This window comes from Onychostoma macrolepis, chromosome 14, assembly GCF_012432095.1.
Source record: "Onychostoma macrolepis isolate SWU-2019 chromosome 14, ASM1243209v1, whole genome shotgun sequence".
Classification (NCBI taxonomy): Eukaryota; Metazoa; Chordata; class Actinopteri; order Cypriniformes; family Cyprinidae; genus Onychostoma; species Onychostoma macrolepis.
Window position 1 is genome coordinate 9049550 of NC_081168.1, and position 16773 is coordinate 9066322.

Sequence of the window (16773 nt, forward strand, 5' to 3'; positions counted from 1 at the left end):
TGTCAACTTTGACATTTTCACAAAAAGAGGAGGATACGAATACTTCTGGTTCGATGACAAATCTTTTATTGTTCAGCAAGGACATAACCAGAATATCTGTACAAAAGAGAGACTGCTGTTCCAGATAGCATGGCTTCTCTCCAGCTCTGGATGAGTTGGTGGTCCTGGCAGGGAACAGACAGAGGGGGAAGCTGAAGTAAACCGTGTGTTTACAAGCCCAGCTTGGTCCTTCTCCAATGTCTCCTCTTGGAGTTGTACCTGCAAAGAGATTTGCCAAGATAAAGCATCACAGAGGCAAACACACATTAAAATCAATTACACTACACTCTAGGTCAGAATTCCTCAAATCTTTCCCTGGAGGGCCAATCTGCTTAGTTTAGCTCCAACCCTGATCAAACTCACCTACCTGTGATTTTCTAATGATCTTGAAGACACTGATTAGCATGCTCAGGTGTGTTCGAGTAGGGTTAGAACTAACTCTGCAGGAAAGTGGATCTTGTGGACCAGATTTGAGGATCCCTGCTCTAGGCTTTTGTAGTAAACTGCATTGCTGTCATGAATCTCTCAAAATCATGAATAAGAGGGTTTATAATGACACAAAATAACCCATCAAGCATGTCAACAACAATTACATAAAAACTGTAGTGTAATAAACACCCCATATATCACTTTAATGCATTGTTAACATTACAGCAGCAAATTAAAGTACTGCTAAGCACAGAGTTGCTCATCGTGCACTTCATCTTCCTGTAAAAAAATGCAATTATAATCCAATGAAACGTGTCTCCACAACAGAGCATTCACGTGTCATATGGGACATGACAGTGTTCACAACTCCAGAGCAGAAGGATGCTCTCAGCAGGAATAATGACAGTGCTCCCACAAATTTAGCACTGTAATTGCAGTCCTGCTTTCATTGGCTACTATAAACCACAGAAACAAGGACTACTAGCACTTTGGTAATGTAGGTGCGGGTATAACTTAGTTCAGCAGTGTTCAGTATGTCAACTTACCTGATCTTGTTGCCAGTTTTCATCCTAATCCACTGTGGGATCGGCCTGTTCTGCTTCTGCTTCTTAGCGAGGAAGCGTTTGATTCTGAAAGTCTTGTGAGACGCCTGAAATAGAAATGTGAGGCACACCGTCAAACTATCTTCATCCAGCGTCTCTTCACCGCGGAAAGACGGGCAACGATCTTATTACTTTCCGAACATCAATCTGTCAAATACTAAATCCCACGACCTAAGAACGTCGATTGATATTCAAAAATGAAGAGATTTACAGGAGAACGACTACCTGTTTACGGATGTTTTAGGATTTTCACTTACCATTGGCAGATGGCTATCCGTTCACCACTATGGCGGTAGTCGAAGAGAAGGAACCATGGGAAAAGCAAGCATTGTATATCCGAGTCACGCACTGGGCCGCTCCTTCACATCACAGCGACACCCAGCGGCTCCACGGATCACATGCTACTGGGTACAATTCACTTTTTGAAAATTAGATTTTGCATGCAATTTTTCATTCTGATGTATTATTACAGGCATTATTCTACTGTACATCAACAAAACAATTACTTTACTCTCTTGTTTGGGCTGTGCCTAGTTCTAATAAAAGCTAGTTTTAGTTTTAAATAGGGGTGAATTCAGGTAAAGTGGGCCTCTTTTTGTAAAAGGTATAATTTAGATACCTTCATGTTTTTTTTCTTTTCTTTTTACTTTTGTTAACTTTAAGGTCCAGCTATAATACTTCAATTTGAATATAGTTCATTTTTATTTGCAAGATATATACCAACAAACATTTTGAGGTCATGTACTCCAGACAAATTTATTTTCAGGTAAAGTGGGCATCTTAACAACATATTTAACAAATCCAAAAATATATAACCCACAGATTATGAGTACAATAAATCACGTGTAAATCCTCATCTTAATTCATTCGTGAAATTCCAAACAACTGAAAGAACATGTTGTGTTGACATATTAAATTTGGTTAAATCTGAATATCAGAATATTCAGAAATTAGAATATTGATAAAATGAACTCTACAATATGTTAAAAATGTGACTATAACACAAGCGGCAAAAAATAGTCCAAAAAAAATAATGAGGAACATTTCAAATGGTAACCATGTAAAAATGTGTTTCTGTCTGTTTCTCTAAACACTTTAAATTGACTTTTTATGTGTCTATATTTTAAAACTTTATATTCTGGCTTTTTCTTTACTCCACAGACTGAACTTCATGCCTTGACTTCCTTTCTATTCTCACTTTCCTTTCTTCCATCTGACTTGAATGTCCTGACTGCAGACTAATTTCTGTTTTCTAAAAAAGTAAATGATACATGTCAACTATAAAATAACCAGTGAATGTCAATTTATTTAATGAGCCCACTTTACCTGAATCCCACTGGCCCACTTTATCTAACACATTCAGCCAAAGTGGGCCAGCAATATTTAAACACCTTACAAGAAAACTAACACATTTTTAAAATGTTTTGTTCTTTGCATTTTATTCCCTGTTAACAACAGGACCTGTGCCAATAATATTTGTTTCCATTTAGTGAGCAACCTTATAATTTAGAAATGAAAATCTCATGTCGAAGGGTTTTCTACCTTTCACCATGACACTGTGGCCAACCCACCAGTGTCATATTACATCAACCAAAACTATTTTATCATTTAGAGAAATAGTGTCCTTTAAGAACTATTGTTATGCTCTGAAAGTGCAAACCTATTGAGCTCAGTACAATCAAACTTAAATGGCCCACTTTACCTGAATTCACCCTAGACAAAAACATTGTCCCAGTTAATGAGTCAACCATATTTAACATCATAAATAACCCCTCCTAAGGCCCTTATTAATTAAAATAATGTACAATAAATTACATACATTAAGAAAAGCAGGATGACAATGAATCTCTTCAAGAAAAATTATCTCCTCTTTTTATATTACTTTGTTTTTGCATTTTTATTTTTGTACAGCTAACAACCAGTTATTGAAACTTATTATGTGAGTATTCAGCAATATCAGCATTAAATTCTCTCTTATAAAACAACATCAAGCACACGGCTTTTAAATTAACTTAAAACCATAAAACTATGAACTTTAAAGTCTTAGCTATATTTAAACTTAAATATAAAAAAATAGTAAAAAAAAGGTGACACAATTGCAATTTATTAACACTATAAAATATCTTGAAATCTCAAATAAATTTTCTTTAAAAAAAATCACATTTTTAAATAAAAAGCACCCATAAAGGGCACCCATTTCATGGAATTAAAACAATTACATTTTTTGACCAAAGAAATGTAATTGACAAAGAAAACTAAATACTACAAGTAACACATAGGTTGTTCATTTATTGTTTTGTTTTTTTATTACTCTTCACATTTTGACAAAGCTGCAACTATAAAAGGAAAACAAGCTGTGTTTTGAGTTATGGATTAGATACAATGGAACATACAATTGGATGACAGCACAGTTTCCATACCAAGCTAACCAGAAGTTGCATTTTTCTGAGTAGTAAGATATGCTTAAATTCCAAAACTATAAAAGGCCACATCTGTTTTTGCATATAATTTAGTCGACTTGCAGAAAAGAACTGACAGTGATCAAGGCATCAGCATTATAAAGCATGGCTCTTTTTCCACCTGACCAATCCCTAATCAGAACAGAAACATCGTAGATCAGCAGGCTCTGTAAAACAGCTGCAGGCTACATCCATGCTCAAAGAACACAAATTTACTACTGATTGTCTGAAATGATAGTAGGTTTTGGGTAAGGCGCGAAAGATCTTTCTAAAACGGAACAGTGAGAAATCATAAGCAAGCTGGATCAGACCTTTTATAAACTATGAAACAGAAAAGCATGTGAAGTAAAACACGTTTGGCTGTGTACCAAAAGTAAGGTCACTTTGAGTTATCGTGGTCCAATCGCTTTGGCTTCTCTCGTGATTAAGCCCAGTCTCTCAAATCTAACCGTCGGTTAGGACTTGCTTTGCTCATGAACAGAAACTTTGGGGGGCTCATTCAGGCACTGGAGGGCAACATGTATGTGCTCTCGTGTCATTGACAGAGAGTTGTTTTTTTTTTTAAAGTGGGGGGATTTCTTTTGATGGCAGCACCATGTTTTTGAGGTGTTTGTCCTGATTAGAACAGAGCCCCTCCTCTCTCGAGACATCAAGTTATGCCAGCACAGAGCTGTTTCCTCACTCAGCAGCTTTCTCTTGAGTGTTCTTGGGCTCCCGCTCGGCTCTCTTCTCCGCTGCCGGTCCATCTCCTCCTGTTCCTCCTCCTCCGCCCCGGTTACGGCTCCTCGCCCTGGCTGGTACAGCTGAATTGCAGGCCGATCCTATGATAGAAATGTAAAAATTACAAGCAATAAGTGAAATACAAAGTTTTTGAATGTTTTTATAAAAAGTCACGTATGCTCAGGCTGCATTTTTTGATCCAAGTCATACTATACGTAGTATTATTGTGAATTATTACTACAATTTAACATAATAGTTTTCTATCTAAATAAACCTTTAAATGTGATTTAGTCCTGTAATGGCAAAGGCACTACTCCAGTCTTCAGTGCCTTTCAGAAAGCATTCTAATATACTGATTTGGTGCTCTATTATCAATTATTACTGGTGCTCAGTGGTTCCTATTATTAATAAGGTTGAAAACAGTTTTTGATGCTTAATATTTTGTGGAAACAATCAAGATTCTTTGATGAATAGAACAATCAAAAGAACAGCATCTATTTCAAATATAAACCCTTATAAAGTTTTGAAAGGTAGTTTAATCACAGTTTCCACAAAAAAAAAAAATTAAGCAACATTGTATTAAGAAATATTTCTTTATATTATGTACAGTGAGGAAAATAAGTATTTGAACACCCTGCTATTTTGCAAGTTCTCCCACTTAGAAATCATGGAGGGATCTGAAATTGTCATCGTAGGTGCATGTCCACTGTGAGAGACATAATCTAAAAAAATAAATCCAGAAATCACAATGTATGATTTTTTAACTATTTATTTGTATGATACAGCTGCAAATAAGTATTTGAACACCTGAGAAAATCAATGTTAATATTTGGTACAGTAGCCTTTGTTTGCAATTACAGAGGTCAAACGTTTCCTGTAGTTTTTCACCAGGTTTGCACACACTGCAGGAGGGATTTTGGCCCACTCCTCCACACAGATCTTCTCTAGATCAGTCAGGTTTCTGGCCTGTCGCTGAGAAACACGGAGTTTGAGCTCCTCCAAAGATTCTCTATTGGGTTTAGGTCTGAGACTGGCTAGGCCACGCCAGAACCTTGATATGCTTCTTACAGAGCCACTCCTTGGTTATCCTGGCTGTGTGCTTCGGGTCATTGTCATGTTGGAAGACCCAGCCTCGACCCATCTTCAATGCTCTAACTGAGGGAAGGAGGTTGTTCCCCAAAATCTCGCAATACATGGCCCCGGTCATCCTCTCCTTAATACAGTGCAGTCGCCCTGTCCCATGTGCAGAAAAACACCCCAAAGATGATGCTACCACCCCATGCTTCACAGTAGGGATGGTGTTCTTGGGATGGTACTCATCATTCTTCTTCCTCCAAACACGTTTAGTGGAATTATGACCAAAAGTTCTATTTTGGTCTCATCTGACCACATGACTTTCTCCCATGACTCCTCTGGATCATCCAAATGGTCATTGGCAAACTTAAGTCGGGCCTGGACATGTGCTGGTTTAAGCAGGGGAACCTTCCGTGCCATGCATGATTTCAAACCATGACGTCTTAGTGTATTACCAACAGTAACCTTGGAAGCGGTGGTCCCAGCTCTTTTCAGGTCATTGACCAGCTCCTCCCGTGTAGTTCTGGGCTGATTTCTCACCTTTCTTAGGATCATTGAGACCCCACGGTGAGATCTTGCATGGAGCCCCAGTCCGAGGGAGATTGACAGTCATGTTTAGCTTCTTCCATTTTCTAATGATTGCTCCAACAGTGGACCTTTTTCACCAAGCTGCTTGGCAATTTCCCGTAGCCCTTTCCAGCCTTGTGGAGGTGTACAATTTTGTCTCTAGTGTCTTTGGACAGCTCTTTGGTCTTGGCCATGTTAGTAGTTGGATTCTTACTGATTGTATGGGGTGGACAGGTGTCTTTATGCAGCTAACGACCTCAAACAGGTGCATCTAATTTAGGATAATAAATGGAGTGGAGGTGGACATTTTAAAGGCAGACTAACAGGTCTTTGAGGGTCAGAATTCTAGCTGATAGACAGGTGTTCAAATACTTATTTGCAGCTGTATCATACAAATAAATAGTTAAAAATCATACATTGTGATTTCTGGATTTTTTTTTAGATTATGTCTCTCACAGTGGACATGCACCTACGATGACAATTTCAGACCCCTCCATGATTTCTAAGTGGGAGAACTTGCAAAATAGCAGGGTGTTCAAATACTTATTTTCCTCACTGTATGTAAAATTCAGCTTTGCCATCATAGGAATAAATAACATTTTCAAATATATTAGCATAAGAAAAAACATTTAAATTGTAATAATATTTCAAAAACATAATTTGTTTTAAAAAACCTTAATTATTTCAAACGTGTACCTTGTTTCTCAGACGGTCTTTTCTGGCACTGTCTTCTTTTTTGCTGTCCCTTGATGGCTTTTCAGGGTGAGCATTAACGGAGGACTCTCCAGTGTTTTCATTCTTTCTTTTCTCCCAAACACGCTCCTTGTCCTTCTTCCCCTCCTCATCTCTCTTTTTGTAGGTGCTTTCTCCATCATGACGTTCTCTTTTCCTCCGTTCTTCATCCTGCCTTCTGATTCGTTCTTTTTCTTTCTGTCTTCGCTCTCTCTCTCTGTCCCGGTCTCGCTCTCGGTCTCCATCACGATCTCTGTAATTTTTATGCCCACTATCCTCTGACCTGAATACCAAAGCATATTGACATCATGATATGAAATTAGACCTGAGAAGTAAAATATGTTTTGAGTAAGGCTGGGAATGCTGGGTGTAACCAACTTACTTTCCCCCTTTCTCCTCTCTGTGTTCACCATTCTGACGCTTCTTTGTGTCTCCTCCAACTGGAGGTCGATCTTCCTTCTGTTTCTCTCGGTCTTGTTTCTTGGGCTTGTCCTTTGGCTTCTCAGTATCACCATCATCTGCTTTCTCAGTTTTTTTCAAGAGCTGTAAGACAAAACTTGGTTGAATATTACCGTTCAAAAGTTATTAGACAAGGATGCATTTAATTGATCAAAAGTGCTAGTAAGGACATTTAAAATGTTACAAAGTTGTTGTTTTTTTAACTTTCCATTCATGAAAGAATCCCGAAAAAAAAATGTATCATGGTTTCCACAAAAATATGAAGCAGCACAACTGTTTTCAACACTTATAATAATAAGAAATCAGCATATTAGAATGATTTCTGAAGAATCATATAACACTGCATACTGGAGTAATGACTTCACAGGAATAAATTACATTTTAAAATAAATTAAAATAGAAAACAGTTATTTTACAATATTACTGTTTTGTATTTTTGATTAAATAAATGCAGCCTTGGTAAGCATATAAGGTTTATATCAAAAATCTTGCCAACTTTTTTTAGTAACTAATTTTTAGTAATGAAACTCAGTAATGAATTTAGGTAGTCAATAATATTTAGATAGTTACGTACCTTGATTTTTGGCAGTTCATCTTTAGGTTGGTCCTTATCCTTGTCAGATGCCTTTTCTCCTTTTTTCAATTTCTCAGCCTCTTTTCTTTTTCTTCTGTCTTCCTCTCTCCACTTGCGCCGTTCTTCATCTCGCAGGCGTTTACGTTCTAGTTCTCTCCGTCTCCTCTCTTCTTTCTTTTCTTCTCTAATCCTCTGGGGAGGACAGGATGAGAGAGCATAAATACACCACACATACAGTATGGCATACTGGGTGTCAAGATAATGAAGAAAGCATTTAAATCAGTAAATATTGTACCCTCATTTTACCTGTTTATTCTTAAGGAAGTCCAAGAGAGGTGTTGTTTTTTTAGCTGGGAAAAGAACATTTCAGATGAATATGTCAAATGAAGAGCACAAACTATTTAAAATTGTTTTGTTTAGAGGTTTTGTGCTGAAACTCACCACTGAGTTCCTTCGTCTTGGCCTCTATTTCCTCGAGTAAAGTCTCAGGGTTGGAAGGAAATTTTTCCTCGTCACCATTGTAGAACTCCAAAAACTTTTTGTAATCAACATCTAATAAGACACAGGTAAACTAATTATTAACTACTGTTTGCAGTACTAACAATAAAATGTAAAAACATATATTTCACCATCTTCAATTGTTCCACTTTTGGCATCCTTCTTCTTGCTCCTTTTCTTAGCAATTTTCTGGAATGGTGCAAACTCAACAATTGCCGGATATTCTTGACCTATAATATGGAGAAAAAAAAAAAAAGATATAACAGTTCTCACTATTAGAAAAGAGCACCAGAAATTGACCAGCACACAAGTCATCTCAGTCTGAAGACTCTATGACATTTAAGGCACAACTTTGCAAAATTAAAACCACTGATTAGCAAGTAAACACTGAATCCTGGAAATGTTAATGAAACACAAAAGCCAAACCTCGACTATCGATGAAGACATATCCATCAAACCGGTCTCTGAAGAGAACTATGTCATCTTGATTTTTGAAATTCAGATAGGCTCTTGCAAACAGATGTGGGAAAAGACTGCAAATAAACAAACATCTTGATCAGCCATCAAAGCCCTTTCATTATGTTTCTGTCTTATGCTTTCTTTTATAAGACTGCATCTACGAACCTAGTATCGCTAGAGAAAAACTCCAGGTAATCCAGCTCCGGAAGAGGCTGCAGTTGTTCCACTAAGTCTTCTTTAGTAAGACTTGGAGGGAGACGTCGGATCACAATCTAAAAAATGTATAAAACGAACAAACATCAATACTGGAATTACTTGACATGCGCATGTATTATATATACACAAAGTAAAGTCAATGTTTAACTGTGATTGCTGTATATAATAACACTACAGTGACTGAAATGTTATTCGACATTCAAAATACTATAAATTATTGATTGAGGCTGTATCCACAAAAATCCCCCTGTCAAAGTTTCCAGGAGATTCCTCTCTTTTGTTGTGCGAACTGCTCAATCCCCGCAGTGATTAGAAACTTTGACAGGGGATTTGCTAACCAGTCTGTAAGTATCAGGCATGTCCAGTGATTTTCAACTGCAACGTTTAAATCAAACAGAGAGTAATATGTAAACATGTTAGTAAAAATACAGCTGCAAACAATAATTCATAGTATTTCAAATGAAAGCGACTAGCTGCGCTGTTTATAGTCCATTTGTAGCAGGATTGTAGCCAGCTAGCCTGCTAACTAACTACCTTTGTCATAGCCTCCTTCTTCTCTTTATTTGGCTTATCTGCTTTCTCAATTTCGTCACATTTTATTTCCACTTTCTTTTCTCTGGGTCGCGTGTTTTCCTTGTCCTCCTTCATGATGCTTTGCCAACTTTTGTAGCGATGTCTTACTTCGTATGTTTCTGTTATCAGTCGTGTCTGCTATCTCTCCACTACCCAACTTTCCGCTGTTGTTTCTCCGTAACACCAGCAGGCGTCTCTGATTGGCTACGGCTTATGGCGCAAAGAGTCTCTCGACAAAGCGAGGAGCGTCCACTCTTCCACTCCGCGACTTCTATCGTTCTCAAAAGGACTCTTACTAGGGAGAAAACTCGATTTGAATTAGTGACTGTTAATTACATTAACAGCATATTTGCCACATTATTACATAACAAAATCGCACACTTCCTATAAATGTAATACTTGTCTCTTTTACTGCTCTTCCATGAAGAGCGGACAGGCTAGACATTGCTGTGCAAGACGGGTGTTTCAAGATAGGGTTCAGGAGGCAGGGCGAGAGTGGAATATGATGGGAATACTAGGAACAGAAGGAGAGGGAGGGGGGATAATGAAAGCTAGGAAAGCGTTATTTAAATTCCTTAATGACACAGGGGTAATAAGCAGAATATGACTGCATTTAAAATGATACGATGTTACACACTCTTGTACAGTAGGTGGCGGTATGCACCTAAAAGTTGTTTGCAATCCGCCATTAACCAAGAGAAGAAGAAGCCTCCCAAACTATTTTTTTCATTTGGCTTATCATTCAAAACCGTATTTTTATGTTATGCATGTCCTTATTAACAAAGTGGCCATAAGTCTGTTAATGCTGTAGTAGTTTTAATAGTATAAGACTTACGCTAAGAGCCACAACGTGGCGCTGCGGTATTACAGCGGAGGTTTTCAGATGCGGAAGTGAATTATACACATATCGGAAGTTGTTTTTGTGACCGTCAGAAGGGTAGACATTTTGGCCCATGTAGACGACAATTTTGCGAGATTCTCTAAAAAACATAAAAAAAATCTTGTCCTTCGCAGTAATTTCTCTGTGTTTGTACACTCACATTTCACCACAATCATGTGGTATGAGATATTGCCCGGTTTTGCTGTTATGACAGTTTGTCTGATGATTCCTGGCATCGCAACTGCTCAAATCCATAAGTTCACAAACGGTGGAAAGGTGAGTGATGATGATGAGCAATGTTTTGTCACTCTCAGTCATTGAGTATATTCTTTTATGAATCTTTCAATAGATATACATCTTTGTTTCAGTTTGACATTTGTCTGATGTTTCTGGTTGCTCTCGCATAGTAAGTCTACAGCATTTCATATAACAGTTACTACTTCTTGCACTCAGGAAAAGAGGACCGCACGGGTTCCCTATCACTGGTATTTGATGGAGAGAGACAGGAGAGTGTCTGGAACTGGAACACACTACCATGCCAAGGTAAAAAGACTTCCATAAACTTGTGTAAAAACGTATCAGTACTGGCAATATGCTCACAATATCTGGTGCTTTAATATTCTTCTTTGCTTATTTCACAGGGACTTGAAAACATCAAATGAAGAGCCACCAAGCAACAATTGAAATGTACATTTTGTCCAGTAGTCTATTAAAACGTTATCTTTAAATTATTAATTGGCTTGCTGTTGTCATTTTTGTTTTCATTTTTTTATAGAGCTGTTATATTGTACTGTTTTGATGCTGATTCACCGTGGTGTGAATATACATTTGTTTGCATAGTTTAGATTCATGATTCCTTAACCCAGGTAACTGAGGTTTTAGTTAATAGTCACTGTGTACTCAAGTGTAATGATGGGTTAAAATATAGAGTGCATGATCCAATCCCTGCAGTTTTTACAGAGACAGAGCAATGCATATATATATACGTCGAACATAATGCACATTACATTACATGTGCAAAGTACTTCAAATTATTCCAATCGATCAATTTAAGTGGATTTATAAAATGCTTGAAAATATACTAAAGTACACATAATGTGCATAAACGGTGTAATGTGTTTATGTAATATGCAGGCTCCACAGAATCCTTTGACAGCTTCAAATGGAGTGTCAGTAGACATAAGTGGTAATGCAATAAGCATACAAATTATACTAAAGTAGTAACACTCTTATTTTGTGAAGGAAATCTAGTGCACTTTTTACATCCATTTAGGCATCCAGTGGAGAAAATTGAGATGCAGACTTGATGTACTTCTATTTCAAACCATAATGCTTATAGCAGTCTTTGTGGCTTGTACTGTCATAGAATTGTGATTTCCAGGCTGGGAAAAGTCATGAAAATTACTATTGTGAATTTAATTTGTAGATTTTGATCTAAGATTATTAGTGTTCTTTTATATAGATGTAAATGTAAAAATCCATTATATAAAAGTTGCTTTCAGTGTTGTAGTATAAAGTGTACATATGCTTTATCTTTGAATATTATATACGGGTGGTTAATACTTTCTAAATGCACTACATATACGCCATTTAAATAAAATAATTCTTAAGAAAAACAAATGAATATTGTTGGAAATTTCTAAAACTAAAGATTCAAAGCACATAACAAAAACAAAGACTCTATATTTTAACTAACCTTACAAGGTTAAACGCAGGGTTATTATTAGGGGCTAATTCTCATCTTTAATGAAAGTTCCAGCATGACTGTGAATCACATGACCATTTTTATTTAGATGCAACACACATTACATGAAGGGTATTCCAGTGGTTAATGGTTTGAGTTCTACTGATCACCGTTTGTAATAAAAGAAACACATATCAATTTTAGTTCACAAACCTCTCACCGTGTATTGTACAGGAGGATGCCCAAGCAAACAAAAATGAATACATACACACATTTAAGTAAAAGCTGTGACTTAATCACATTTTATGTTGTCTTTTTCCTTTAAAAAAAGAAAAATAACATTCCAACTGAAAATATAATTCTGCAGGACAGCCTACTTCTCGTCTTTGCCTTTAGTCTTTCTGTACACCATTTCCCTGAAGCTGGAAAGGATTTTGCTCTCCCTCTTTCTTCTTTCCTCTTGGTTAAAGGAAGCAAGCGCCCTCTTCTCATCAGCACTGTAGATCTGGTTTTCCTTTCTCAGACGCACAGCCTCCATACGCCGATGTCTGAGGGCATAAAAAATAGCATATAAAAATGTGCATGACACCACCTACAATTGTAACAGTTTCACCTTTAATGCATCCTTGTTTGATAAAAGTATATTTCTTTCAAAAACAGACCCCAAAATATCAAACTGTAGTATGTGTGTATAAATGTACAATATGAATGTTTCATACCTGCTTCCACTCATGACATAGCCACATTTCTCAAACTCTGCAATCTCATTACTAGTCAAACCGATTTCACCTCTTCTTGGAATACGTTTCCCTGCTTTGACAAACTCTGCCATAGCCGCACCTTCACCTGGTAGCAAAGCGTGGCCAAAACTATGGGCAACAAGACAAGACACAAAGCTGTAACATTCGGTTCCAAAGACAGGATCAAAAATGACTTAAAATCAACCACCATTATCATTAAGCAACAGTGGAGGAAGAATCAGCTGCTCACTCTAAAGGTTTGTCGTCTTGGGACAGGTGTGTGAGAGGTGCTTCAGGTCCAACAACATTTTCGCCAACACCAGTTTTCTCCACCCATGAGATTTCATTGACATCCTCTTCTTCTTCTTCCTCTGAATGTTCACTGCTAGAGCTACTGGACTCCTTGTGATTCTTCTTCGCCTTCTTCTTCTTTGATTTTTTCCTGTGAGAACAAAATCATGCCATTGTATGAAACGTATCAAGCCTTGTCGCTTCAATACACTACAGATGAAATCAAGAGTCTTACTTTTTACTTTTCTTCTTTCTTTTCTTCTTTTTCATCTCTTCTGCAAAACAACCAACTAATTATTTATATAATCTCACTTGTAAAAAAAATAATGTATGTTTTGGAACAAAACTAAATGCCAAACCTTCAGAATCACTTTCTGACTCGCTGCCCTCTGAGTGCTTCCTGTTCTTCCTCTTCTTTGATTTCTTCTTCTTCTTCTTCTTTTTCTTTTTCTTCTTTTCCTCTGTAGACAAGATATCAGACATTTTGATTATTCATTCAACAACTTCTGGTTCGTATTTAGTAAACATGCTGTAGTGAAAAAGCAGATTGTGTGTAAGTGAGATGGTAAAGAATCATTTACCCTGTGAACTTGAGTCAGAGCTGCTGTTTTTCACGTCCTCTTCTACAGGAGTGTGTTCGTCTGAGCTGTTACAAGATATAAGATGAAAGCGCTTAAGCACATGGAGTATATGATGAATATATTACTGTGCATAGACTGTTTCAGAGTTTCAAGTCAATTTAAGCTATTTTCACTGCACAAGTACAGTAAATGTTTTTTTTTTTAAATAATGTAGAAAAACAAATAAAGGAAATGCAGTAAGATATGTGTGTGTGTGTGTGTGTTTGAAAGTTGTCTTATGCTCACCACAACTGCATTTATTTGATAAAAATACAGTTAAGACTGCAATATTGTCAAATTATTACATGTCTGTTTCTAATATATGTTCAAATGTAATTAATTCCTGTGATGCAAAGCTGAATTTTCAGTAGCATTACTCAGTTTTCAGTGTCACATGATTTCTGAAGGAACATTCACATATTCTGATTTGCTGATCAAGAAACATTTCTTATTATCAAGCAAGTTTAAAGACAGTTGTGCTGTTTAATATCTTTGATTAATAGTAAGTAAAAAAGAGCATTTATTTGAAATGGAAATATTTTGCAACATATGTACTTTCAATCAATTTAATGCATCTAGACCCCCATTATACATTATAAAACAGATAACAGTAGACACTGGTAGTGATATATATAGTGTTTAATATGTACTCACTCAGGTTCTCTGACTCTTGGAGAATATCCCCAGACCTCAGGACATCCCACTTCACCAATTCTCTCGCGTTCCTGCAGACGCCTTGACAGAGAAACACAGAAAACTAATAAATATAATATTCACCTATAAACACTTTCTTCACCATTCTCAGTTACAGCTCGTGTCCTGCATGTTTGTACAAGAAGACACCCGTCTTCAGTGTGTCTGACCTCGCGATGAAGGCGTCTTGTCTCTGTCGCTGGGCATCGTCTCTCTTCTCATAATAATCGGATCGTGATCCAAAGCCGTGATCTCTGTCTCTCTGATCTGACCAATTTGACCGATCTCTTTCCCTTGACCTGGAGCGACTGCGAGAATACCCGACTCGGAAGCGGTTTCTGCTCCTCTCTTTGTCGTTGTATCGCGATTTGTGGTCGTCTTCATGCTCGTGTCTGTGGTTCTTCAGCCCTCGGTCCGGTGAGCGGCTGCTGGAGCGGCTGTGGCGGCGTCTCTTCGGGCTCACGGCGCCGGAATATTTTACGTCCAGCTCGGGCATTACTAAAAACTCTATTATTAATTTTAACGATGATTGGGGGATCTTTTATTTACTTGGGGCATAAAACGGCCTGTTACTTACATTTTGTTGGTAACGTCGCAGTTCACCAAGAACTAGCAAAGCTAGCTAGATAATGATTTTAGCGATTTTAAATTCTTTAGCTAGAGTCAAAAACGTTAACGTTAATTTATATAAAACACGGTGGTGTCAAGAGGGTCTGAAAAACAATTTAAACGCGGATCATAGGACCAAAATGTGTACTGGAATCGTTGAACTCCAACTTGTGTTTACGTCTCCGTTACGTTAATTCTTCTATTGTGAAGAATTGTGTAGCAAGACGCTCAATATCGCCCCCTGGAGACCTGGTTGCGTGAAAGCCTTTAAACTAAGAAATCCCTTGGTTATAAGGTTAAGGGAACCCTTAGTGAAACTTGGGTTGCAAGAAAAATCCTAAGGGTCAACTTAAAGGAACCTTAACGCTGTCATTAAGTATTCCCCTTAATTATCTAAGTGTTCCCTTGAGCGTTGCTACAAAGTCCTTAGTAACTATTTCACCTTGATAAATTTAAGGGACCAAAACAGCTCCCTTAAATCATCTTAATCTCAGTATTTTTAAGATTTTTAAGATCAAATGTAAGACTTAAGACATTTTTTAAGACCCTGCACAAATAAAATATCATATAAGCATAGTAGGGCAATGACTATGACATATTAAACTGTAAAATTACTGTAAAATGCATGACTTACAGGTTTTCACAAAAAACATTTTTTTTTAAGAAAATGGATAAGTTGTAACAATTATTATATTAATTTAAACAATTATTATTAATCAATTATTAGCCACATTTACAACTCTGTGTGTTTGCAGCATCAAAACGGGTTCATTTTCACATTTATTAACATTTCTATCATTGTTCAGCAGGAGAGCTTTCGCTTTAGAAACAAAGCGGTTTCTTCGGTAACAACTGTACACAAAGCAGCGTAGAAATGGGCAGCACTAGTTTATTTGTTCATGTTTTAGTTGGTTAGGTTTGTATTTCGTTATGTTCTGTTTATTGTCAGAAATATACATATCCATGTTTATTGTGAGATGTAGTAACTATAGCAACTGCGGCATTGCCTTATGTTGCCAGGAACTATCTCAAAACGCTTAGTATAAACACTTAGGTAAGAGTGGCAGTTAAGACGTTTGTTGCAATTCTCTTAAAGAAATCCATTACCTCAGGGAATTTTTTCCCCCTCAGGGATACCCCTAAGTCAAATTACTTAAGGACTTTCATGCAACTGGGCCCTGGTGGCATGAAAGTCCTTAAGTAATTTGACTTAGGTATCCCTGATTGGAAAAAAATTCCCTGAGGTAAGGGATTTCTTTGTATATCTCTGACAATAAACAGAAAATATATTTCTTGTTATTAACATAATTAAGTGCACTTAAGCGAGCTAAGCATTACAATTACATCAAGGTTTCCCAAACTCAGGCTCGTGAAGTAACTGCAGAATGTTTCTTAGAATTTTTATATCAATATGATACAAGATTATCCTATTTAAATTAATATGATAAACGAGTTAGGTCAAAAGTAGTCTAAAATTAATCAAAAAGTAGTCTTATTATATTACATAGAATGTGTAATGTAATGGATTACGGTACAAACCAAATTTTTTGTCATGTAATTTGGAATCAGCAACGGATTACAGTTTTCAAGTAATCTACCCAGCTCTGTGTATATTTAATGTATTATTGTGTTTGGATACAGATATATGAGACTAATAACACTGTAATAAATCTTTTATAAAGGCTACAACATGTCTATGGCAAGTCTTGTCATGCCAATAAATCACTTTGTAATTTTCAGTTTTTAAAAATTTTCTTCTTCTTCTTCCACATCTTATTATTATTATTATTAATAATAATTTATTTTACATAGCGCCTTTCTACTGACTCAAAACTGAAACTATAAATGTCTTTGC

General features: G+C 36.8%; 4 protein-coding genes across 6 annotated transcripts; 1 reads left to right on the top strand and 3 right to left on the bottom strand.

Moving 5' to 3' along the window:
- Window positions 1–43: 43 nt before the first annotated feature.
- On the bottom strand, window positions 44–1457 carry rpl39 (ribosomal protein L39). Its single transcript, XM_058798197.1, has 3 exons — window positions 1328–1457; window positions 1014–1117; window positions 44–258 (listed from the first exon to the last, which is right to left on the bottom strand). Exons 1-3 carry the CDS (start codon window positions 1328–1330, stop codon window positions 210–212), a joined length of 156 nt encoding a protein of 51 aa, XP_058654180.1. The 5' UTR covers window positions 1331–1457; the 3' UTR covers window positions 44–209.
- Window positions 1458–3339: 1882 nt separating this feature from the next.
- Window positions 3340–9621, bottom strand: upf3b (UPF3B regulator of nonsense mediated mRNA decay). Its single transcript, XM_058798279.1, has 10 exons — window positions 9363–9621; window positions 8778–8884; window positions 8580–8686; window positions 8285–8383; window positions 8097–8207; window positions 7962–8005; window positions 7656–7847; window positions 7005–7165; window positions 6587–6905; window positions 3340–4350 (listed from the first exon to the last, which is right to left on the bottom strand). Exons 1-10 carry the CDS (start codon window positions 9474–9476, stop codon window positions 3985–3987), a joined length of 1620 nt encoding a protein of 539 aa, XP_058654262.1. The 5' UTR covers window positions 9477–9621; the 3' UTR covers window positions 3340–3984.
- A 535-nt stretch (window positions 9622–10156) lies between these two features.
- ndufa1 (NADH:ubiquinone oxidoreductase subunit A1) lies at window positions 10157–11016 on the top strand. Its single transcript, XM_058798284.1, has 3 exons — window positions 10157–10557; window positions 10735–10824; window positions 10923–11016. Exons 1-3 carry the CDS (start codon window positions 10456–10458, stop codon window positions 10941–10943), a joined length of 213 nt encoding a protein of 70 aa, XP_058654267.1. The 5' UTR covers window positions 10157–10455; the 3' UTR covers window positions 10944–11016.
- A 1026-nt stretch (window positions 11017–12042) lies between these two features.
- Window positions 12043–15134, bottom strand: nkap (NFKB activating protein). 3 transcript variants are annotated; one of them, XM_058798283.1, is made up of 8 exons: window positions 14480–15134; window positions 14271–14351; window positions 13578–13642; window positions 13356–13457; window positions 13232–13268; window positions 12956–13147; window positions 12685–12834; window positions 12043–12513 (listed from the first exon to the last, which is right to left on the bottom strand). In XM_058798283.1, the coding sequence occupies exons 1-8, from the start codon at window positions 14803–14805 to the stop codon at window positions 12339–12341; spliced, it is 1128 nt and encodes a 375-aa protein (XP_058654266.1). In that variant the 5' UTR covers window positions 14806–15134; the 3' UTR covers window positions 12043–12338. The 3 variants fall into 3 exon arrangements, with proteins under 3 accessions (XP_058654266.1, XP_058654265.1, XP_058654264.1); XM_058798282.1 differs by having other exon boundaries at window positions 13232–13271; XM_058798281.1 differs by having other exon boundaries at window positions 13232–13286.
- Window positions 15135–16773: the final 1639 nt, after the last annotated feature.

What these genes read in the sequence shown, in the direction of transcription:
- rpl39 (XM_058798197.1), bottom strand. An exon ending in AAAACTGGCAACAAGATCAG is followed by an intron (nt 259 to 1,013) that starts GTAAGTTGACAT and finishes ATCTCTTTGCAG; the next exon opens with GTACAACTCCAAGAGGAGAC.
- upf3b (XM_058798279.1), bottom strand. Translation starts at nt 9,476, where the DNA reads ATGAAGGAGGACAAGGAAAACACGCGACCCAGAGAAAAGAAAGTGGAA. An exon ending in AAGTGGAACAATTGAAGATG is followed by an intron (nt 8,208 to 8,284) that starts GTGAAATATATG and finishes GTGTCTTATTAG; the next exon opens with ATGTTGATTACAAAAAGTTT. An exon ending in AAGACCGTCTGAGAAACAAG is followed by an intron (nt 4,351 to 6,586) that starts GTACACGTTTGA and finishes TTTCTATCATAG; the next exon opens with GATCGGCCTGCAATTCAGCT.
- ndufa1 (XM_058798284.1), top strand. Translation starts at nt 10,456, where the DNA reads ATGTGGTATGAGATATTGCCCGGTTTTGCTGTTATGACAGTTTGTCTG. An exon ending in AGTTCACAAACGGTGGAAAG is followed by an intron (nt 10,558 to 10,734) that starts GTGAGTGATGAT and finishes TCTTGCACTCAG; the next exon opens with GAAAAGAGGACCGCACGGGT. An exon ending in GAACACACTACCATGCCAAG is followed by an intron (nt 10,825 to 10,922) that starts GTAAAAAGACTT and finishes CTTATTTCACAG; the next exon opens with GGACTTGAAAACATCAAATG.
- nkap (XM_058798281.1), bottom strand. Translation starts at nt 14,805, where the DNA reads ATGCCCGAGCTGGACGTAAAATATTCCGGCGCCGTGAGCCCGAAGAGA. An exon ending in GTCAGAAAGTGATTCTGAAG is followed by an intron (nt 13,287 to 13,355) that starts GTTTGGCATTTA and finishes ATAAATAATTAG; the next exon opens with TTGGTTGTTTTGCAGAAGAG. An exon ending in TATGTCATGAGTGGAAGCAG is followed by an intron (nt 12,514 to 12,684) that starts GTATGAAACATT and finishes TTATGCCCTCAG; the next exon opens with ACATCGGCGTATGGAGGCTG.